We start from the raw sequence: 24,778 nt of genomic DNA, 5'->3' as shown, positions 1-24,778 counted from the left end.
TGACTATGAGCACTGACTCATTGTCATGGACAATCCAGGTAGAGAGGGTGCTACCAAACAACATATGATTGATTGTTATATACAAACTCTTGCTAAGGTTGTCAGAAGGTATACTGATTTGTTTGCTGCGTTGCTTTAGAAAATGAAAATTTTCGTCTTGACTTTTCATTATTCACTGCACCTGATTCTCAATTCTTCTCATTTTTCAGTGAAGCAGAAGCTAATAAGAGGATTTATAATGTTTCTTGTGAGAGTTACTTTGGATTTGGGGGTGATATTGACGAGGAGACATCTAATAAACTAGAAGGTTTCTTGCAGAGTTGCTTCAATATTTGTCTCTGTATGCATGTTCAGGACCTTAGTTTTTCTTTATTTCTCACATTTGTATGTATCGTTTTCTTTTCGGTCAATAGGGTTGCCCGACGTACTGTTTGTCCTCCCTGATTCATACATTGACCCAGAGAATGAGGATGATGGCGGTAAGTATTAAAAAGCTTTCTTGTGTTTTAGAAGAATACCAGCCAGGTTCAATCTGATAATTCCACTTCTGTTTCATTCTTTTCTCTTCCTGATAATTTTGATTTTTCAATCATGTTCTTTTTTTTTTGGAGTGATTGTTCATTTAAAACGTGTCATGGTATATGAAAGGAAGACCAAATGGATGAATAATGAATATCACGTGTGTGAAGTGAGTGGAGTGTGCACATGCATGTGATGAGGTGGTTACAAAGTTAGGTGAAAGTGAGTGAAGATATCAAGAGAAGAGGCTTAATGGAAAAAGGATGTGGATGATTTGTTTGATTTTGTCTCTGGTCCCATTCCTGGGAAATCTCTCTCTGTGGCTTTCTTCTTTCCTTCCCTTCGAATCTGTTTTCCCCTGTTACTAATACTTTGCTATGCCTATAGTTGTTACAAACTGGATTGAATATTAAATTTATTCTTGTTATTTCATTTGGATGAGATATTTTGATAGCAGTTCATGACACAATGTAAATGCTGCTGTTAATCAGAAATAAATGCCTCTATTCTATTTTTCTTTCCATAGTCGTGCTGGGGCATTTTAAGTTGTTTGATTTTAATCTCAGTTATCAGCTACGAATGCAAGGACCTTGTACCCCCACATAATATCGAAATCTTTGACAATGTTGTAAGCTCTTAATTTGCTTTGCCTCCTTGTCAGCAATCTATTATGGCAAAACTAATAGCTTTGAATGCTAATGGACTCCCATGAAAGTTGGCGCTCATCTTATTCTGTCACAATGCCAACCTATTGAGTTTCCTAATCATTGGAGCAGATACATTATACTACCTCTACTTAATATAAGAGCTAGATAACTAATTTGAGGATATTAAGAAAATTTGCTAGGTTAATTATTTGTCACAAATGTGTGTTGGTCTCCCCAAGCTATCCTCATCAATCATATGTATTGGATTATTCGAATTATCTCTTGGTGGGAGCTTTTTATAATCAATAGGAATATTTTTGGGAAAGATAAGAGATAAAGTGAATTGATATCTTATATTTAAGGCAAAATTCAATCCCTAACTGGTTCTTATATTAGGGACTAGAGGCGGTATGACATCAAGTCCTTCTCTGTACGATCCTTTTTCCATGGCAACAGTAATGATATTTATTAATTTTATGTCCTTTGAAAATTGGAATGGTTGTGCTACAATATTTCTTTAAGCTTTATGTGCAAGCATGCATTCATACTACATGTGAAGGTGGTCCATTGATGATGGCTTTCTTTCATCCTAATACCCTGATTAATTGAGTTTTCGAGCTAATTTGATGTAGCTGAATTATTTGTGAATAGGGAGATCGTGCAGAGATCACCTGAAAGACAGAGAAGGGTGGAGTCGCAGCCGTAGAGACACCAGGATAGACCAAGATACAATGATAGAAATAGGTATGTCCGGCGTAGGGAAGATCGGTGTTGAAGGGGCCATATTATACATCAATCGTATATTAGGATCATTTTAGTCCCCTTGGGATTTTGGATCTTTTTGTTCGATGGTTGTGTGTGCCGTTACCAACTTTAAATGGCCTTAGTAATATTTTGATTATATTAATCTTATCATCCCTTATTCTTCCGCACTGAATAAAGTATTATGCTGTTAGGTCATGAGAAAAAAATATAGATTGTTCTGTTTGTTTCATTCAATCATAACATCAGAACATAAAATTTTAGCAAATATAGACAAGCACGTGTGCTGACAATTGCAAACCAACAAGTGAAGCTGCCTGCACTGCACACCAGCACCCCAACCCAAATACCTTCCGAATGGTAAAAGAGGGAAGAACATTTTTGGGCAGGAACCACCTAAATAATTCATGAAAGCATGTCTGTTTAACTAGAAATGAAAATACAGGCAGTAGTGAGAAACAATCATACAGTATAACTAGGCTCTTTAATGTTAACGTCTATGCCAGGCTGCTGGAAAGAAGAGCTGGAGTACGGAACAATTTCCTTGGATTAATGGTAACTTTAAGGAGCAAGAATTATGATAACAAAGCTAACAATCGAGAGAAATTGTGGGGGTTAGCTTAGCTGGTAAGTAAAGAAGCCAACTTTGGTTTGATGTTTATAGGAAGTAGCTAGTAGTGAATTCAAGCATTGAGAGAAAGAGAGAGCAATGACGCTTGAGCATATCAAAGCGATCAGGTGCAATGAATGCTCCAACGTCAGTATCCAAGAGTACCCTGACCTCTGCCATTAGTGCAACAATGAAGAGCTGACGGAACTCTGGATTGAGTGTTCAGTTAACAGTAAAAAAGAGTTCGAAGGATTTTAATAGGTGATGACAATGTTGCAGTAAACTCTTCAATCCTATACATATTTGTATTGTTATGATTGTCCAATTGTTGTTAGTGCACACATGTTAACATTTTTCAGAAGGATTTGGATATTGAGGACACCTTACTTTGATAAATTGAACACAATAGAATTTTAAATTTTTGTATTTTAGTTTGTTGAGAGGCGAAACCTTTTGGCATTTTTTTTAATACTTATCCTCAATTTTTAATTTAGTTCTTGTGTGATTTTTGTAATTAAGTTCTTTAATTTTACTTTGTAGCACAGTTAGTCGCTATAATTTTGCTAACCTATGTACAGTAGTTAATGGCGCAAAATTATATCAAATTAAAAATTAAGAGAAATAATTTTTCCTTTTTAAAATTAACATAATAAATAATAAAAGTAGTCTTTTGTAATAATTAACCTTTCAAATTTTGGTTTTTTACTTAAAAATTGCAATCTAAAATTTATATTTGTATGCCTTATGCAAGTGCTCTTTGAAACCTGACTTGAGAATTATTTCTATTAGGCTTTAAGCTCATTGAAAATCAAAACGCTGATTGGCCATTGCAGCAGACTCCTTGATGTGCTTGACTTGATATAATAAAAAGATAGTTACCATCAAATAATGATCGGAGTCAAAGATATAATAGGCATCTGGGTTCTCTAATTTCCTGCTGAAAAAGGATTCCTTGATGTACAGGATTATTACTGTTTTGTAACTAATACCCATGAAAAATTCTGCTTCTTTAATCAATCCCACAGTCACATTAGGATATTTACATTTAATAAACTATTTTGTAATCCAACTTTAAACTTTTAGCTGATAAAATTAATAAAAGTTCATCCCATTTCTTTTGTTGAATATTTTTTGATGACTCCACTTCCCTCCCTCTCCTTCAAAAATGGAGGCCTTCAGAGAATAGATTTCTAATTAACTATTTTTAATATTATCCTTCTAATAAAGTTAAATTCTCAAATAATCCTTAATATCTTCCACCTCCCTTCCCCTTTGATTAAACCAACTAAAAGATCCTCTCTTCCTCTCTATTAAGCCAAATTAAGTGTCTCCAAAGAGAGATATTCACACTTGCTATGAAATCGTAAAATGTCATTGCAATGTCAAGAGAGATATTGACACTTCTCACAAAATGCTAAAATGTCTCCCATAAAAATCTCTCTCCCCTTTTATTGAACCAAATATAGCATAAATCTCAAATTTGTTCAAGAGAATTGCCCTTTGGTTGAATTCACAACCCATCTCAAATTCTATTGCTGCCCTTTTTTCCCTGGTAGTTTTGCGTGATATTTTTTTTATTCTGATAAAATGACATTTTATCCACTCAAGACATTTCAAAATTTAAGTGATTGTTAATTAACAATGAATAAAATTGTTATATAATGCAGTTTACATTAAATAATGATAAAAAATTTTCCGGATAAAAGCATATATATTGCAGAGTTTTCACGTTATTATTACATAATAAAATGTTGGTTCCTACATTTAAAAAAAATAAAATTATTTCATAGAGTTCGGAAACTCTTTTAAATTACTAAACTAGATGCAATGATATGATCTAAAGTTCAAAGACTAAGTCACTATTACATCACAAGTATAAGGATCAAATAATAAATTTTTCCTTTTTTATATAATATTACAAAGCCTGAGAAATGAATAATATTTTATAGCTTACAAATAGTATTTGTCAAAAACTTTATATCGATATTAATCAGTGAAATTTTTTTATTTACCCACAAATGAGGGATGAAGTCACAAATAAAGAGACTAAACATTCTGACGATACATTCCAAAGTAGAGGGTATGATATAAATAATAAAAGGAAGGAGAAAAGGGGTAATGGTGCACCTTCATTTTATTTTTCAGGTGTATTTTCAGTATTCTAATCTTATTTTCTCAATGCATCTAGTATCTTGATGTGGTTTTTTCAGTTACATCTAGCACCCTAATTTTCACAGTGCTGGATGTACTAAATATAAGATTACGGAGCTTGATGCAATAAAAAAGAAAAAGATTAGGATGTTTGATGCAATAAGGAAAAAAAAAAAAGATCAGGATGCTCCTGGCAAGTAATATCATGGTACTACCCGATACACTTTTATCCAAAAAGAAGATTGAAGACAGAATGTAGGAGCACAACCTCATTCTCTTCATCTCTTGTGGATATTGTTCATAGGAATTAGGAATCAAAATGAGAACACGCATGATCAATCAATTCTCATCTACCTTTGCCAAAAATGCGATGAAGGATGGGCTTAGAAGCATCTCCAGGTGATTTGGTTGGACCACTAACTGTGCTGCTAGTTGGGGATGAGTTATATTGACTTGTACCTGATGTTGATCCCTTTGTGGCCCTGCCAGTCATGAAGTTGCTCACATCATCAAATTTCCAGTCTGTCAAGTATCCAGGCTTTGCAGTTACAGTGCTCACTTTGATATCTCTAGACAGTGTTGCCTTGACACAGGACATCGCCAGCCTTAGCGATGGTGATGCTTGAGTGCACAGAAGAGATATACCAACATTCCTTTTTACTTCTTCCTCATTGAAATCTTTTGATAGTCTAGGATCCACCAGTCCAATTATACAGTTGTTCTCATGCAGCTGCCAAGTCTATCAACCTAGAAATAACTAAAACTACTTAAGCCAAGGCCCATAAACCATTGGAACAGACAAATAGAATGCTTTTTCCTTTAAGCTGTTAAGGATAGAGTTTTCAAAAAATGGAAAGATGAGAATCAAATGATGTCCTTACTCGTCAACACTTTGAGTTGGAGATTGGACAAGATTCTCTATGTTAAGTGTCACTGCTAAAGAATATGGAATGAAGTAAAGGAAGGGTAATTTGACGATGAGAACACATAAGAACTTATACAGAATAAAGGGAGCAATTCACAATCCCCATCAAGTGATTTAAGTATTATTCAATTGATATTGGATGCATTTAGACATGTTCCACTTAGTTGTCTAGGAATGTTTCACAATAGAGTATGACAACTGAAAATGTTTCCAGAAACTGAATGGATCCTAATACTAAGAGGAAACAGAGAGGTAGCACATACCCATTCAAGGAGATATATCTTCTCCCCTTCCAGGCTTGAATCAGAATTTGGCCTCCCACTAACTATCTCTAGGGCCAAAATGCCAAAGGAAAACACATATGCTTTCTCTGTAAGGTGCCCACGCATAGCATACTCAGGAGCAAGATATCCACTATTAAGAGTTTATCAAAACAAAAATATTCAAGTGTTAGCATAAACAAATAAAACATGCATAAAATTTATCCAACCTAAAAGAACAAGGAATTCAAGTCTTGATGACTTACATTGTCCCAGCCACACAAGTGCTTATATGGGTCTTTTTATAGTCATATAATTTGGCCAAACCAAAATTAGATATTTTAGGGGTAACCTCATGATCAAGTAGAATATTACTAGCTTTTACATCACCGTGTATAATATGGAGGCAAGACTCTTCATGAAGGTAAGCTGAACCTCTAGCTACACCCATGCAGATATCATAGCATGTGGGCCAGTTGAGAGTTAAACAACAAAGTTAGAGTTTCAGTTCACGGTAGCATTTCCAAAGAGTAAACTAACAATTTGCTTCTTTAGTGGTCGTGCCAATCTAGCATAAAGAATTCTAAAGTTAATGAGTACAAATTTCTTAACCTGCACATTTGTTGATCTCAGAGTACTGAAAACTAAATTAGCCAATCAATTGCTAATTCACTCATTTTTGGAAACAAAATGAGATGTTAGGCCAAGAAATAAAATGAGATGAGGGTGATATTTTGGCTAAAAAGTGAAAGCATATGCAATATCTTTGGCTAAAAGGTGAAAGCACATGCAATATCATTCTACTAAGACCAAGACAGCTCAATCTGTCTCACTTGGACCAGCCAAAAGGTAGTGGCAGCTATCCTTTAGACATTCTGAAACAAGAAAATTGCAGCAAGTCATAATAGAATGAAGATTAACTTCACCACAAACACATATGAGGCCAAGATCATAATGTACCCGATTTAAGAGCTACTCGTAATATGGAAAATAACCTGCCCATTTCTTGATATTGCCATGTCTTCTCTATGTTGGGCAATTAAAAGGAGCCCATTGACGAAGATATATCCTACAATGATTTCTTTTTCTCTTTTCTTCTCTGAGTTTGTTAATTGAGAAAATCCCACAGAAAGGAAACTGTAAATTATTAAATCTGAAATCAAAAATTTATACAAAAATGTGTTAGTATTTATAAGTCTAGTCAAAACCTGTTAAAATATGAAACAATCCTGATTTAAGATTTCATAATCTTCAGGTTCCTTTGGTGAGATTTTCTTTTCTTGTTAATTTCCATGAAACTTGTGTCATCATCTTTTTCTTTTTTCATTGTCTAAAATAAGAAATAAAGCTACCAGGAGGATGCAGAAATCATAACGTATTAAGTCAATTGTTATGCATTTTTCTTCTCAAAAAGTAATCTGGAGATCAACATTTCTTCTTATAAATGTTATATAATGCTGTAAATAAAATGACAAATTATAAACTGATAATTATAAAGATATAATTAATAGGTTTATCATAAGGAAGAAAACTTGCATTTACAAATCAAAGCCAGTGTTGCAATCCGTTAAATACAGTAACTTCGAGTATCTGACACATATTGAATACTTGCAGCAAATCAATACTTTCAACTATATACTACCTTTACAATTCATTGTTAATATATTACCATCAATCATTATTATAAGAGCTAAATAACTAATTTGTGAAATATTAATAAAATTAGTTAAGTTAGTTATTTGTAATAAATATGCGTTATTTGCGTTATTTTTTCTAAAATACTTTTGTTAATTATACGCAGCAAAATGAAAACTTTTTCATATGGGCAATCACAATGGGACTAGTTTGGGGAAAAAAATAAATAAATATGAAAGACAAAATAAATTGTGTTATTATATTAAGGATCAAATTGAATCTTCAACTAGTTCTTATACTTAAAATAAGAGGTTGTATATGTTTCAATCGGTTTAGAACTATGATTTCGTTTTTGGTATCCTTTAGTTAGCACACAAAAGTGCGATGAAGATGGTGATCACTGCAATGGAGTCCAGGCTCCTGAGTAAAACCCTGACTCTTGAGCAGCTTCCTAGCCTTCAAAACCAGTTCTTGATTAGTGACTTGAGCATCGGTCTCCTGAATGATTAACTGAATTGCGTTGCTGAAAGCTCCATAGGCTTTTCCAGGATTCCCAGGAGGATTCGCATCCGCTGATTTTTGATCGCTCTGACACCCACTTATCAGAATTCCCCCACCTACAACCCTATCCTTTCCAGTTCCAGCATATACCTTGTAAATAACCAAAAACATCTCATGTCCAGATCATAATATAAATCTATAGGAAATAGCACAGTTCATATAAAGACATTTAATGGGTAGGATTGACATCCAGTCTAATTTAAAGACAAAAAATGGATAAGTTGATATTGAGTGTTGAGACTACCTCTTGATTATTGGCTACATTTGTTTCCATGGCAGGTTCTGCATACTCTTCATTCTCATTCAGCTTTTGTTTCAGAAACTTTATGGCAAGACTTCCTACCATCTCCAAGAATCCACCCTCTTGTTTTTCACTTTCACCTCTTGATTAGTAAAATATGGAAATGGTAAGGGGAAATCACAGTTCTCAAACATATGGTGCTGAATCAATACAGAAATTGAATAGTCATATTTTTATTTTAGAAAAAACTTAATACATGCTTGGGAATTGTACTTAAGTACTTGAGTTTTGTCCAATACTAGAGGACTAAATACCTAAATTGATACTTGATAACCAATCAATGCTAAATCACCCCATAAGAGATAAAACAAATAACTTTTCTCTCTCGGTTATTGTTTTACATACCTCCATGGTGTTGGAGCTTGTTGAAGACAAACTTGATGAACTTCTTCACTTTAGGGCTAGCGTCTTCCTTAATGATATCGAAAAGGGTGAGTCTCAATTTCCCAACATCTATATCATCTTTCCCGGTTTTCTGCTTGAGCATTTCAATCTCATCTTCTTCTTCTTCCTCCTCCTTGTCTTCTTCCTCATGATGTCGTCTTCTACGTTGACGAAATGCAGAAGGGATGTGGATTCCACGAGACTCAATTTCTTGCTCCATTCTTTGAAGAAGAAATCTTCTGAATCCAAAACTAGAGCCTAAATCTTGGTGATAATTGCCTTGTTCTTGTATCTTTGTGTTGGTGCTGTCTCCAATCTGCTCCTTCGCATCTCTTATGAGGCCACCACTGTGGCATGAATCTGCTACAATTTTGATTTTGCAACCTTCTGGGACTTCTTTCACAAATTCTCTGAAATCATCATCTGTTTATGCAAACATTCATTTAGCATTTTGACATTTGAATCTGTGTAAAGCTGGCCACAAACCGATTCTCTTTGGTGATTACTCTTCCCCCTTCCCTTTCACCACCATATCATATTGGTTAGATTTAAGCATTTCTAAATCCAACTGCAGGTAACTTTACTGTGAGTAGAAATAACTCTTTCAATATAAGAATCAATTCCCCCCCCCCCCATTCTGACTCGAGTATTGGGACTTTTTTTTTCTGGTGATTACTTTGAAATAAGCCATTGCACCCTTAACATGATTAAATCTAAGGATTCCGTCTGAAATTCTGATGCTTCTGTTTCTGTCTTAAAGCTAATGGGTAGCTCTGTCTCTGCCCTTTCCCCCCCTGTTTTTTCTTTCTCCGTTTTTAATACCTCGGTTGCTGTATTGGTCATATAAGATAGAATACATTTACATATTTCTTTTGTTATTTATATGCAAGCGGCAAAACTTATGTAATGTAATGATATTTATGCCTGTTTCCGGTAGAAATAGTTATGCAATATTGTGCACAATAATGAAAATATATTGCATCAATTCAAATGTTTGATCTAAAATGTAAAAGTAGCTATTTTATTTTTTATTTATCTTTTCTTCATAATCTAATTGTTTAATTTACATTAATAAATATTATTGAAAATTATGTGCATATGTACTTTTTTTTTTGGCCAGAGTATATGTACATAATTTTAAAACATCAATACAAATCATCATATTAAGTAAGATGATGAGACCTGGCCAAAATTGTTCATTGTATAGTTTATTTTTAGTTGTCACCGAAAATTATGATTGGAAAAGGAGGGAAAGGTGAGGTTACCGATGATGAGATTCATATCGCAAGGAACAATGCACTCATCGTAACCGGTATCATCGGCTTCCCCTGTCTCGGCGGGGAGGCGCGTGCCGTGGCCGCTGTAGTGTATGAACAAAGCGTCCCCTAGCTCCGCCGACCGTACCATCTTCTTGATTGCCGATCGTATGTTCTTCCCGGTTGGCTGGATGCAGGAGGGATCGGTGTCGATCAAGACGGTGATATCGTCATCGGAGAATCCGTAACGCTCAATCAGGCAATTGTTCATCCTCCTCACATCGTTGACGCAGCCTCTCAGCTCGATCTTCGTCCCTGGGTAGTTGCATCCGATCAAGACTGCTTTCTTCGCCATGCCACACAGAGAGCACGATCAAGTACTGCCTCGCCCGTTACGTAACTTTGTTTCTCTCTGGCCTCCTCTGTTTCTGTGCGTTGACCTCTGGTCCTCTGGTATGTTTTATTCGATACTTAACAGCAAAATGTCATTAATTAGTTAAATTCCTCTTATTGTAATGGAAATGAAAATATATTAATGGAAGTTGGCCACCAAAAAAAAACAGAGAAAAAGAAAATATATTAATGGAAATATATATTGTATTTTGTAATTTTACTTTAGTGAGGCGAGAGTGTGATCATGAGACCTTTGCTGGTTGTTGATGATACACAGTATAAAGCTATTTTACGTTTATTATTATTATTTTATTATGCAACACATCTCTATATTTTACCGATACAGAATAATTTATACATATATATAATTAAAGTGATGATATATAATAATATTAGAAAGTTGCAATGCATGTGGGGAAGAGATGTATTGGCGGATAGGGGTGGAAACAGGCCAGGCAGCCTGTCAGGGGCCTATGGCCTGGCTTGTATTTGGCCTGGCTTGGCCTGGCCTGTTTCTCAAAAAAGACAGGCTCAGGCCTGTTTGAAGGCCTGTTTAGTTAAACAAGCCAGGCTTAGGCTTTTTAAAAAGCCTGTTAAGCCTGTTAGGCCGACCTGGGTCTATTAAGAATTTATAATTATAATATATGAAAAAATTAATTAATGCTATTATTGTTAATGTGCTCTTTTAATTTATTTTTTAATTTTAATATATAGTTAATAGCTTAATCTTTTCTTAGATTTTGAAGTTTAGATGACAAGTGAAGATAAAAATATAATTTAAAATAATAATATCAATAAATAATGTGATTTTTAAATCTTAAAAATATAAAGAAAATAGGAAAGAAAAATTTTGTTCCAAGAATGATAAATTAACTAACTTACGTATTATGTTAATTTAAGTATGATATCCTCTTTATTCATTATAAAATTAGTATTTTTTTTCCTCTTTATTTATTTGTCTTAATTTTAATTTTGTGTGTGTACTTAAACGTAGTCTTATTCCAAATTTTAACATATAATTACAATTAGTTTTCAATAATATTCTTATAAATTATAATTAAGATTTAAAATAGTACTTATGATACTAAAATTTAAATAAAAGACAAGACTAAAAATTAAATTATTATGTACGTTTTTTTAATCTTAGCTTTTTTAAAAAATAATAATTATAATTTGAATTTTTTTAAAAATACAGGCCTTTTAACAGGCTTCAGGCCAGGCCAGGCCTTTATACAGGCCAGGCTCAGGCTGAAAAATAAGCCTGTAACAGGCCACAGGCCAGGCTCAGGCCAATAGGCTCCAAAACAGGCCTGGCCTGTTAAGAGCAAGGCCTGACCTGTTTCCACCCTTATTGGCGGAAGAGGAGAAGGCTTAATGACAATTTGGACAGTCTTAAAGCTGAAGCAAAATACTGGTTCGTTTGAATCAGTGATTAGAAAAGTAGCTTATTAAAAAAGTAGTTTATAAAGAAATGAAGTTGGGTAAAAGTTAAATTGGATAAGTTGAATTGTGTTTGGATTGAAGTTTAGAAAAGCTAGTTTGTAAAAGTGAGATTAGTAAAAAGTTGTTTGGATTATGATTGAGTAAAAATAAGTTTGGTTATAAAATGACCAAAATAGATATGAGTTTTAATAAATAATAAAACATGATAAAAAAAATGATTTCACATAATCCAATGAAATTAAAATAATTTAATATGAAGAAGTCAAATTTAATGAGTGAATTAAATTTTAAAATTTCAGAAAAATCATAAAAAATATTTTAAATATAAAGTGAAAGATAAAAAAAAAAAGAATTGAGATAATATAATGAAGAAGTGAAATTTATAGAGTGAATTAAAATTGAAAACTTTATAGAAATCATAAGAAATATTTTAAATATAAAGTGAAACATGATAAAAAAAATAAATTGACATAATAAAATGAATTTAAATTAATTTAATATGAAAAAGTGAAATTAATTGAGTGAATTAAATTTAAAAACATCAGAGAAATGAAAAAAAATATTGCAAATATAAAGCGAAACATAATCTGAATGGATCAAAATGTTTTGAACTCCAATTTGCAGTATTGCGACAAAGTGAAATGAAATAATATTACATAATTAATTAATTGATAAGCTATGGATAATTTGGTTTCTGATTGCATCACGAACGCGATTCATATGCGATGAAGACTGTGATGTAACATTTGAAGACGATCGTTGACTAGCTTCAGCCTGATCATGTTTGCCAACTATATTACCATTTTTAGCTTGTTCAAAAAGAAGTCGGAGCTTGAATGTCTCCTTATAAGGTTATGAATGGCCATTGTTGCACAAATCACGTATACTTGTGTTTGGAAGTCGTAACTGCGCATGTTTCGTAAGATTTGAAATCTATTCTTCCAAACACCGAATGTTCTTTCTATTGTGCACCTTAAACTGAAATGATAATAATTGAAGGCTTCATTACTATTTCGGAATCCTACTTGTCATCGGAAGTCTGGAAGGTGGTAGCGCTTAGATCTGTATGGACCTAGATATCTATTTGGTGTTGGATACCCCGCATCAACCAAGTAATATTTCCTTAATGATTCATGAAACAATTGGAGAGATTGTGAAATGAATAAAAATATAAAATAATTAAAAAACATGCGTGATTGGAACATATAAACATATACCTGGACGTGGATGAGGGAAATTAATAGATGAATTTGTAATAGCACTGTCAAATATACGAGCATCATGTGCAGATCCCTCCCATCCTGCCAAGACAAAAGTGAAACACATATCCCAATCACATACAGCCATGACATTTTGTGATGGATTTCCCTTTCTGCCAATAAATTTGTCTCGTTTTGCAGTGGGGACAACACACTGTATATGAGTGCCATCAATTGCTCTAATTGCGTTCTTAAAAAATAGATAATAACATGGATCGTTCTCAATTTTTCTATGAGTTCCACGAAATGTAGGATCTGTGGGTCGAATAAGTTCACTCGATAGGCGAAGGCAAGCTTGCAGTATATTGTGAAAGGCCTACTTCTAGTTTCCCCTGAATGTTAAAATCGTTCCTGGATCATCTTATTGTGTTGTCCATGTGCAACCATATTTAAAAACATCACGGCCATTTCTTCAATTCCTAAGTACTTAGACTTTCGTAAACCATATTACTCTAATTTAGTACATAAGAGGTGGAAAACATGTTTATCCACTCTAAACATTTATTGACATCGATCATCATGCCTCTCCATAATACCTTGTACCTATAAGTTTCCTGTCTATTCACTAGTTCTACAGGGTTGTTTAAACATATACATTTCACAACCAATGCACCTACTGCTTTATATTGTCTTAATTCATCATTAATCATGGATAATCGTGTTGAATGGTCATCTTCATTCTACCATGAATCATCATTCCAATTCCGCAAAGTATCTTCATTCCATGGTGAATCATCATTCTAATTAGCCATTTCTGGAATTAACCCTGCAATTGTGATGACAACAAAGTGTAAGCATTATAAGGATTAAAATAAACAAAGTGTAAATAATTTTCATACTGCAAACAGAAAAACCAACACACATAGATGACAAGTAAAAATTAGCGTAAATATATTACATAGTCATTAATAAAGTTCCTACAACAAGCCATATCAGTTCAGGTTAAAACAACAATCAGTTCAAGTTAACAAGTGCAATAACAACAATGAAACAACAAGTCCTAAACTAAATTCTAATCTGCAAGTCCCTTCCATGTGTCTGGGTCTTGTGCTGCCGGTATCAACCACCCCAACAACTTGTGTCTATCATGCATAAACCCCAAATAGGCTCGCCCAGCCCACCTCAACCGTGTAAGTATCTTGGCACATGCATAATATAGTTGAGGGTCATCATTAAGCTCCTCAAGGCTAGCTAGGTGTGCCAAAACCTTGTCAACTAGTTGGGGATCTTCAACCAATGCTACTGCTCGCTTGTCAGAAGTAGCTGCTATAACACTAAGGCTATCAGAAATTTTAATAGATGCAAAAACTTTTTTCTTCTTCTTTGCATTAGACGTCTCACTCCTCTTCCTCTTTCCATAGCTTCCTGAGCCACTTGGTCCAGTACTTGCGGGGTTGTTTAAGTTGCAACCAGCGAAGTCATCTGTGACCCCTGCATTGGTTGTTGGGACAACACCGAAATTTTCATCCTCACTATCCCTCAACCCTTCCTGTTGGTCGAGCCCTATTCTATAAACATCCTCCCCCTCTTCTGTGTCAGGCTGTGGAGCAAATGCTGGCTGAGGCTGTGAGGCTGATGGTGTGTACATATATTCTCCCGAAGCCACAACATTTTTGAATATTTTCATTAGATTTGATGCAAACATCAACCCCTAATGTCTAAATTTCTTGCAATTGGGATCCACCTACATTAACGTAATTAGGCAAGTGTAAGCGATGACTAAACTAATATTTAAAATTAAAACTCAACCAACGCAAATAGTTACCATTAATTTTCGTTGCCACCACTCATCGGAGGCCAACACCCTATTTGTTGCTGCATCATAACCAATGCCAGTCTCCCCAGACATAAGTTTTTCCTATAACTTCCAATCCTTTCTCAAAATGCAAATCTATTCTTAAGTTGCTTCCTGTCATACATTTTCCTGCTCCTTTCCTGAAAATTCTTTTCAATTTTGCTTCAACCGAGCCTTGTAAATGATGTTCCTTGGCGTTCATTGTGCACTATTTGCTCGGCGCAAATATCTATTGGAATTTTCATCATGTAGGGATCCCAACTCGCTTTTCCTTTATCGTTGTCAATTTCTAGGTGGAAAATAATAGAGATAAGACTAACGGAAGCAAATTTAAAATTAAGAAGAAATCCCAAGACAAAAACATGTTAATTTAAAATTTTGTTTTATTTTCTAATGAAACTAGCATTAAAGTCATTTCATACAATTTGAAAGTCTCTTTTTAAATTATGTGACCTAAGTAAGAGTTTGATAAATTTAATAATTGAAATAAAAATTTGAGTTATTTAAATACCCTTTTAAGAGATTTTTTAGTGAAAACAAGTTGACTGAAAAATTTGGAATGATTGAATGATACCCGTAAATATACAACATCAACTTAAGTTTTCTTTTTATATATGATATTGATAAATTTATATTAATATCAATTGATGATTTACATTGATCATGATTGTTAAAATTCTTTTTATCTATTTAAATTATATAAAGTCTATCTCTCCCATTGAATTTCATAATTCCTATTTCATTCTATTGCAAATGTTCCCTCACCTATAGTTCTTCTAAAGGATTCATCATCCATAGTTCTTTCAACCTCATATTTACCACCTAGACATTTGATTTTAGGCTTGCTTGTCTTCAACGATTGTTGAATTTAATAATCACCAGAATTATCACTTTCTTATTAAAAATCTGCTAATAATTATAAGTTTGAGCATATCACTGCCATCAACCACTCGTTCTCTTGTTAGATGAGGAATTTTAATTTTAACGCCTTTACAGAAATTAATCTTAAATTTAAAATGATTATGAATTTAGAAAAAAAGTTATAAATATAGCCATTTCCATACTAGATGATCAATAAGATTTATTAAAACAGCTATTTTGTACTAAATACAGATCACTATTTTATAAAACACAAATACTCCTTATGATTCGAACAACAACATTAACCTGAAGCTTCAAAATTCATATAGCATAGAACTCAGCAATTCTTTCTGTAAAATTTCTATAAACATTATAAAAGGAGTACATAGAAGCCTGAAGATGATTCAACCTCAAATAATCAATCAAATAATCAATCACAACAACAAACAGAGCACTGAAACAAAGCACTGAACGACAGTAGGGACAACGGCGAAGGGAGTGGCCTTGACCGACACTAGGGACGACTGCCATTTCACTGAAATAGAGCACTAAACCAGAAGGAAAAAAAAACAGGACGACACGGTGGTGTTGTAGAGGAAGTATTTCCGAGAGGAAGGAGAATGATTTTCCATCAATTGGGTTACTACATTTCCTTGCTTCCATTGGCGAAGGGAGTGGCCTTCACTGATAGCAGGGACAATGGCCATTTCAGGGAACAGAGCACTGAACTAGAAGGGAAGGCAAAAAAAAAAAAAAAAGGACACCACGGTGGTGTGGCCTTGACGGACAGCAGGCAAGACAGCAGTTTCAAGCAACAACAGGGGATGAAAACCAAATGTTTTATTAGCTCACACACAGATCAACACACACACAACTCCACATGCTTAGATAAATCACATATCACTGCCATATTCACTGAAAACCAACATAAAAATAGGAACCGGCCAACCTATCACGGATCGGACTACTCGAAGCTTGCTAGAGGTAGATCGAACACTCTATTCCACTAGGAGGCTAAGATCTCGATGCGCACCTCACATGCACCGGCAGACGGCGATGACCTGGGTTGGACACATCGACAACAGCTCGGACAAGGTGTCAGTGGTTCTGGCGAGGACACGACGGAGGATGTTGGGAGGCAATTCGCGGTTGTGGAGAGCTTTGAGGCGGAAAAAAATGAAGAGGTGAAATGAGGGAATAGCTGAAGTCAGAGAAAAATAAAGCCATCTGACACATCACAATGGTAATAAGCTACAATTGCTGATCCAATAAGCCAGAAAATGTAGCTTCTCCCACAACGTACATTTGAAAGCTTAAAATAGATAAGCTTATTTTGGATTTAAGCCCAACCAAACACCAAGCAATTTTCCAATCAGGCTTGTAGCAAAAATAAGCTACTTTTCAGCCCATAAAAGCCTTACCAAACAGGCTCATAAAGGTGCAGAAGAAGATGTCTCGAATACCTTCTTCTCCAGAAGAGAGGATGCTTTCTTTTAACGTAAGTGGTGAAATATATGCATGTAATGATATTTATGCCATGGCCACTATAGCGGATGAACAAAACATCTCCAGGCTCCGCTGACGGTTACCATCCCCTTGCTAGTTAAGTTAGCATTTAGTGGTACTATTAACAAATCTTAAATCGTAGATTTCATTTTCATGCATCCTACAAGAAAATATGTTTACTTAGTTAAAATTTACCAGTTATAAATAAAATAGAAATATGTGAGAGATTTTTTTTTTGAAAAAAAAATCCGTGCCTGCTTTCAAAAATCATACACTTTAAAGTTTTATTTGAGTCGATGAGAAAAACTTGGTCTTTGGCCAAAAAATTAGTCAATGCATAACTGAAAGATTACCAAGATTTATCATTTTATGTATGGATAGGAATATAGGCGCTATTTAAAATCACATATAGAATCACTTATAAGCACGTTTTACTTAAGTTGAGACAAAACTTTACTCATATATTTATTTCGTATGCTGTAGATCACAATTGAATATAATATCAAGACAAAACTCATATTTACTTAAGTCAAGACAAAACTCTGATCTTTAATATGAGACTTATTTAATTAGTTTGATTATATTAAAGAAGTTAGATAAGTTAATTAATTACAAAAAATGACATGTTTTTCCTAAAACACCATAATTATCTTTTTTAATATTCTTCCTCCCTCTTCTACTTGATTATGATTGAAGGAATATCCATAGGGATGATTTAGAAAAAACTGACAAATATGAAAAATATGTCTTATATTTAGGACCAAAATCAACTTAATTATTAGATCCTATATTAATGATCCGAAGAGTAACTCAATACTTATAATTTTAACTACTTAAAATATTAGTCTCTACAGACTACGATTGTATCTTAATGTTCACATATAATGTTTTGAATGACTAAAATTAATGAAAATAATTTGTATCGATTTAAAATTTAAGAATTGAGTTACAACCAAATCAGAACTAGACCAAATAATCAATTTGTTTCCTTTTTTTTAATATTATATTACACAGCTTGAGAAATGAACAATATTTCATAGCTTACAAGTTATATGATTTTTCAAAAATTGTACATTGACATTGATGAATGATAAGTGAAAAACTTTCTAATTACACATCAACGAGGGATGAAATCAAAAATAGAGGCTAAACACTTTGATGATACATTCGAATAAACGGGGTATGGTATAAGCAAAAAAAGGGTAGGAAGAAGAAAAGTGAAGTCAGATTAAGAGCACAACCTCATTCTATTATGGATCCCCTTTATAGGAATTGGGACCCCAAAAAAAAATGAAAAAAACGTGCACGATCAATCAATTCTCATCTACCTTCATCAAGAATGTGACGGAGGATGGGTTTAGAAGCATCTTTAGGTGATAGATTTACACCACTGAATGTGCTAGTACTTGTGGATGAGTTATATTGACTTGTACCTGATGCTAATCCCTTTGTGGCCACGCCAGTCATGAAGCTGCTCACATCATCAAATTTCCAGTCTGTCAAGTATCCAGGTTTTGAAGTTACACTGCTCACTTCGATATCTCCGGAAAGCATTGCCACAACACGGGACATCGCCGGCCTCAACGATGGTGATGATTGAGTGCACAAAAGAGATATCCCTACAATCATTTTTACTTCTCCCTCGTTGAAATCTTTAGATAGTCTAGGATCCACGAGTCCAAGTATACAGTTGTTCTCATGCAGCTGCCAAGCCTGTCAACCCAGAAATAATTGAAACTAGTTAAGCCAAGGCCCAGAAATCAATGGAACATAAAAGAAGAATGCCTTTTCTTTCAAGCTATTTCAAAAAATAGAAAGCTGAGAATCAAATGATGTCATAACTGGTCAGCACTACGAGCGTAGAGATTGGACAAAATTCTAAGTTCTATGCCACTGCTAAAGAATATAGGATGAAGTGAAAGAAAGGTAATTTGGCAATAAGAACGCATCAAAACTCTTCTAGACATTGGCATGAAAACTCCCTCGTAAGTGGGAGGTTGTGGATTTAATCTTGTTTGTAATCTCAAGTCATTAATACCTGCCTCTTTAATTGAAAAAAAGAACTCCTCTATACAAAAAGGAGTTATTCACAATCCCCAACAGCGTGAGTTAAGTGTTACTTAATACCATATCACGCAATCTATATTGGAGAGATTTAGACATGCTCCAAGAGGTTGTCCAGGAATGTTTCCAGATAGACTATGAAAACTGAAAATGCTTTTCAGAATCCGAATGCATCAAAGGAAATAGAGAAGTACTACATACCCATTCTAGAAGATACATCTTCTCCCCTTCTAGGCTTGAATCAGAATTTGGCCTCCCACTAACCATCTCTAAGGCCAAAACACCAAAGGAAAACACATCTGCTTTCTCCGTAAGGTGCCCACGCATGGCATACTCCGGAGCAAGATATCCACTATTTACAATTCATCAAAACAAAAATAAGCAAGTATTAGCATAAACAAATAAAACATGCATACAATTTATCTAACCTAAAAGAACAAGGAATTCAAGTCTTGATGACTTACATTGTCCCAGCTACACGGGTGCTTATATGGGTCTTTTTATCGTCATATAATTTGGCCAAACCAAAATCAGATATTTTAGGGGTAAGATCATGATCAAGTAGAATATTACTAGCTTTTACATCACGGTGCACAATACGGAGGCGAGACTCTTCATGAAGGTAAGCTAAACCTTTAGCTACACCCATGCAGATATCATAGCGTGTGGGCCAGTTGAGAGTTAAACAATTTCCTGTAGCATGCAAGAGACATACATTCTAAAAATAATAAACATGAATAAAAAGTAAAGGCATACACAAGCACGCGAACAAACACAAGAAGTAGAAAAGGTAACATCATCATGACTTCATACCAAATAATGCTTGATCAAGACTCTTGTTTTCTAGATACTCATAGACAAGAAGTCTTTTATTTCCTTCAAGGCAACACCCATATAATTTAACAAGATTACGATGTTGCACAGCAGATATAGTTGCAATCTCAGCTATGAATTGGCTCTTTCCTTGATGAGATCCTACAGAAAGTTGTTTCACACCAATTACTCTTCCATCGTTAAGTGTTCCCTGGTATAAAAGAGGAAAGTGGTTATTCTATGAAATAAGGGCTAATGTTGTCTTCTGATGCCATAAATACAACTTTTTTCTTGACCATAATAAAGCCCTAAAAGTTCTTATTTATACAACCCTATAAATCCCATTAGTAACGCAAGTAATGGAGAGGCATACTACATGCAAAGCATTGTCATCCTAAATTCCATCAAAGAATATTCACCTTATAAACAGGTCCGAAACCTCCCTCTCCCAGTTTGTTGCTTGGATTGAAGTCATCTGTAGCATTCTTTAACTCAGAATAGCTGAAAGTATATGGCCTTATATCTATACCTAAAAGCTCTGCAAATTAAACACGAACAAGGTTATGAACAGAAAGAGAAATTGATAGGGCATAATCTGTTGCTATCCACGTCTTCTAACAAATTTAGTAGAAAAACTCACACTACCATGCCTAGTTTGCCACAAATTAACATCGAAGAGAAGAAATAAGGTAACAAAAACTCTATGCTTGGACCTTCATATTGAACTAAACTTATGTTTCGTTTAATCTTTTGGTTATGTTTAGGTACAAAACCCACTCAGTGTGATGAAACAGGCAAGTGTCCAATCATTGTGGACAAACACAAATTAAGATATGCCTCATCATTTAATGAATTGCTACATGAACAATCACTGACTACAATCTGAATAATATTCATGAAAATGCACAATTACAATTTAAATAGTCAGGCATGTACAGCAGCTTTTTTACCTTCTTCACCATCTTCATGATGCTTTCTTCTCTGGATGATACAGAAAACCACAAAAACAAAAAAAAGCTTACGACTCCAACACCAACAACAATGCCCACAATCAAACCGGTTCTGTTCTTTGTACTGCTTGGAGGTTTGTTACCGACTGTGGGAATGAAATCTATTCAACAATAAGCAGACCATGTCAAGTTCATATATCACCCTTTTTCATTTTGGTAAATAAAACTTCAAGTTCTCTACTACTGATTTTTTTTGTAAAAGTTTTACCTGGGGTAGCGCTGATTGCTGAAATCACAGGACCATAAGTACCTTGAGCTGGTATGCAGCAAGTCCCTTTTCCAGCCCAAAAGAGATGGATCTCAAGAAAATTTTCTGACACATGAACCTGAAAATCCTTTCGGACAGCTCTAAAAGAGGCACCCCCAGCTTCCCGTTTAATGTTAAAATCCTTCAAAACACGATTCCCCTGGAATGGGACAAATGAAAAAGGAGACAAATGAAGGAGGACGCATAAATAAGGGTGAAAAGGAAAGAGCAAGGATTTCAAATAGTATCTTTGGCAAATATCGACCATTCATGAATGTAGTGGTTTTGGAACTAAAAAAATGCAAGCATCATGACAAGGCCCATTTCAACACAAAAACTTGAGCTGTTTTATGAGTGCCCCTGCTATTTCTTGGACATTTTATTTCTTAGACTTATGGTGCGTTAGTTAAGGAAAATTTAAAGTTAAACATAACTTCTGTAATTTCTTGTTTGAATATTATAAACATGGAAAGACAAAATGAATAAGGTCAGTCATTACACAAGTTCAAGACAAGAGAAGATCAATTCAATTATGTGTATCCGACAGATACATTTAATGTAAGAATAAGTGTACAAGCTAGGTTATAACTAGTCAGCTAATGATCAGTGGGTTGGGCTTGCATTGCATATACTAATTCTTCAACTTCACCTAATGCAAAAATAGAAAGATGGGGTGTTTCTCTGAAAAAGCTAGTGACTCCCATTTAGATTATTACGTTATAACATCTAGCGTTGCCTTTAGATAAAATCATATGCACCTGGATATATATATCAAAGACCCGTCTTCCAAGACTTCTCCATGTACTCGTATCTAGAATAGATGTTTCGGCGAAATAAAGGGAAATGTTATAATCCCCATTTTCCAACCCCAGGCCATAATATCTTAACGAAGAAGCTGATAGCCGTTCTGTTTGGAAGAGCTCTGGGTCCACAGTACCAGTGATCTGATTTGATACAAAGCTTGTGTATTGAGGATTGTTTGTGCCAGTAAATAGCCCGACATTGCTAACTGCCCATCTTGTTGTATCAATAACATAATAAGTTGCAGGACCAAGTGTCTCATTATCTCTTTCATAAGTAATTCTTTCTGATGATGTGATTGAAGGACCGCCACACTTGATTGCAAAGTTATAATCTGAATAGAAACATTAAGCAGGGCTATTTCAAGGCATGAATAAAGAAAGTAATTATCTTCACCTAATAGACTCCACATAGAGTTTGAAGTTTTCTCGCATGTTTTACAGTAGAGAAGCAAACTTTCGTGTGTCAATGAAGTCTAATAGTTGTGATGCTGAATTTGGATCTAATAAATAAAGTTTATTCAACCAGTGATGGTGATGGGAAAAATTATCTGTCATCCCTCAATGCATAAAATGCATCAAATATAAATAATTCCCTGAAGTCCTGCATTCATCTTACTGGTCCAAACTTGTAAATGAGTTTGCAACTTGGACAAATGGAAAACTTGAAAAAGATATACGCAGAGGTTTCATGTCAATTAGAGAAACGATAACGATTTAGATGTTTGTCTTATTGGAGTTTCCAAGGTGAAAAATGTCTCAATAATACAGCTTAGAAAGGCTATGCAAGATTACTCTTCTTTGTAAGTATTAACTAGATAGTTTACTTGAGAATTGCACAAAATATGAGGAATAAGAAGCATTATTTATCACTTTTGAATAGTTGTTTTGCAATAGATTTCATAGTTAATATTGATATATCGATGCCAGCAATGGCAAACTAGAGATAAAAGAAGTACTTACATATTCCAGAACCACGAAAACAAGGAAAATTTCGCTGTAGACAATTGAGTCCAAAAGGAAGGTCACTGCAAGAGAAAATAGCATTTACTTAAAATATGTACATATTAAAGAAATATTAGATAAGCCCCTTGAATTACATCTTGATCTTAATAGAAGAAAATACAAAGTAGGCATGGTAGGACAGCCCTAACAGAGGCACCTCCAGATTATCCACTCAAAGCAAATTTTATTTCAGAGGTTTGTACTTCTTATCACCAAGCCTGAACATATAATAAACCCCTTAAATTGCATCTTGATCTCTGAATCTCCTTGTCAAGAGCTAGTTCATCCTAAGAGTTTAAACTTTGTTGAGATATCCTAGGAATGATTTCTTTATCACACCCCCAACATGAAGGTCGTTGGCTAAACATGGATGTAGTAAAAGCCCACCATACCTTGTGCTAAAATTATTTAATTAGAAAAAGGAGGTAGCAAGGATTGAACTCTTGATCATTTCGTAATAAAGCCCAATAATAGCTTTAATAAATATCTTTAGCAATTCTATACATACATAACCAGGATTGATAGCAAAATCATGGCTTTGAGTAATAGGGTACTGGCTTTATGCTTGAAGAATAAATGTTTCAGTTGATAAAGAGGTCTTTAAAATAACACGCAACTGACCGATAACTCTTGATTCACAATAGCCAATAAAAGGACAAAAATGAGATTGAGAGTCACAATATTATGCAAAAGAAGAATGATAAAGGCACAAAATCACCTGCTATTTGAACCTTCTATTGTCAAATTGTTAGCAACCAATTTCTGTTGACCAGACAGCATAAAAATAGCAGAGTTAGTATCACCTTAATATATAAGCAAGCAAATCTTCAAAATGTATGTTGCGAGAATGAAATTACTATAACTACCTACTTTTTACCATGTTAGATTGACTTTATGAGCACCATTACCCCCAATATCATGCTTTATTTGAAAGCACCTATTTTCCTCATTTAGCACCATTGCAGCAAGCAAGCTTTATTCCCTTAAGTGAGGTCGGCTGCATTGATCATATAATGTTATTTTGCTTGATCAATAACCAGATCTTTCAATATATCATTCATCAAGAGATCTTATTTAATAACTTCCTTAAATGTCTTTCTTCATTTCTTGATCCCCCTCTACACCTCTTCATAGGACTAAAGACTATTTGTTCAATTCTCCTCTTTGGTGGCTTTATCGACCTTCTTTGGATATGACCATAAACATTTTTCTGCCATTCTCCTCAATAGATGCCACACCAGCTTTTCCTCATATATAGTTATTGAGGATCTTGTCTTTCTCTATGTGACCAAATATGACACAGAGATAGATCTAGAAGCTAGAATGTGAGGGACCAAAAATGAAAATTTTCATCAAAGTGAGGAGAATTAATTTCAACACTTTTTACAAATAAAAATAGCAATATTTACAAGAAAACTTTATGCATGGGAGAGCAAGCACCCCTGCTTGAACCCCTGTATATATCACTATGCATATCTATCTTAACATTCTTATCTCTCCAACCCCAATTTTTTGCTATTGCTGTCCTTCAGTGCCCAACAGTCACTGCCATGTAACATCATTGATCTTAT

General features: G+C 34.4%; 2 protein-coding genes, 1 long non-coding RNA gene and 1 pseudogene across 3 annotated transcripts; 1 reads left to right on the top strand and 3 right to left on the bottom strand.

Annotated features, from left to right (window-relative positions):
• On the top strand, positions 1–2,088 carry LOC114759949 (multiple organellar RNA editing factor 2, chloroplastic-like). Its single transcript, XM_028949196.1, has 4 exons — positions 1–108; positions 210–307; positions 414–479; positions 1,818–2,088. Exons 1-4 carry the CDS (start codon positions 26–28, stop codon positions 1,982–1,984), a joined length of 414 nt encoding a protein of 137 aa, XP_028805029.1. The 5' UTR covers positions 1–25; the 3' UTR covers positions 1,985–2,088.
• A 3,257-nt stretch (positions 2,089–5,345) lies between these two features.
• Positions 5,346–6,176, bottom strand: LOC114759967 (uncharacterized). Its single transcript, XR_003741993.1, has 3 exons — positions 6,141–6,176; positions 5,878–6,028; positions 5,346–5,428 (listed from the first exon to the last, which is right to left on the bottom strand). It is a non-coding gene; the product is annotated as an uncharacterized LOC114759967 (long non-coding RNA).
• A 1,699-nt stretch (positions 6,177–7,875) lies between these two features.
• On the bottom strand, positions 7,876–10,399 carry LOC114759958 (metacaspase-5). Its single transcript, XM_028949207.1, has 4 exons — positions 10,021–10,399; positions 8,717–9,178; positions 8,315–8,454; positions 7,876–8,160 (listed from the first exon to the last, which is right to left on the bottom strand). The coding sequence occupies exons 1-4, from the start codon at positions 10,364–10,366 to the stop codon at positions 7,876–7,878; spliced, it is 1,233 nt and encodes a 410-aa protein (XP_028805040.1). The 5' UTR covers positions 10,367–10,399.
• A 7,922-nt stretch (positions 10,400–18,321) lies between these two features.
• Positions 18,322–24,167, bottom strand: LOC114759941 (probable LRR receptor-like serine/threonine-protein kinase At1g56140; annotated as a pseudogene).
• Positions 24,168–24,778: the final 611 nt, after the last annotated feature.

The sequence above is a fragment of the Neltuma alba genome, unplaced genomic scaffold (assembly GCF_004799145.2).
Source record: "Neltuma alba isolate B1F8T4 unplaced genomic scaffold, ASM479914v2 tig00001631_pilon, whole genome shotgun sequence".
Classification (NCBI taxonomy): Eukaryota; Viridiplantae; Streptophyta; class Magnoliopsida; order Fabales; family Fabaceae; genus Neltuma; species Neltuma alba.
Note: the sequence above shows the minus strand (reverse complement) of the source record. Positions and strands in the feature narration are given on the sequence as shown.

Bases quoted from the DNA above. Each gene is read 5' to 3' on its own strand.
- LOC114759958 (XM_028949207.1), bottom strand. From the start codon at position 10,366: ATGGCGAAGAAAGCAGTCTTGATCGGATGCAACTACCCAGGGACGAAG. The intron at 9,179-10,020 runs GTAACCTCACCT...TTGCATAAACAG, and splicing joins CGATATGAATCTCATCATCG to ATGATGATTTCAGAGAATTT. The intron at 8,161-8,314 runs GTAGTCTCAACA...GTTATTTACAAG, and splicing joins ATGTAGCCAATAATCAAGAG to GTATATGCTGGAACTGGAAA.
- LOC114759949 (XM_028949196.1), top strand. From the start codon at position 26: ATGGACAATCCAGGTAGAGAGGGTGCTACCAAACAACATATGATTGAT. The intron at 308-413 runs GTTTCTTGCAGA...TTCGGTCAATAG, and splicing joins GACATCTAATAAACTAGAAG to GGTTGCCCGACGTACTGTTT. The intron at 480-1,817 runs GTAAGTATTAAA...ATTTGTGAATAG, and splicing joins AGAGAATGAGGATGATGGCG to GGAGATCGTGCAGAGATCAC.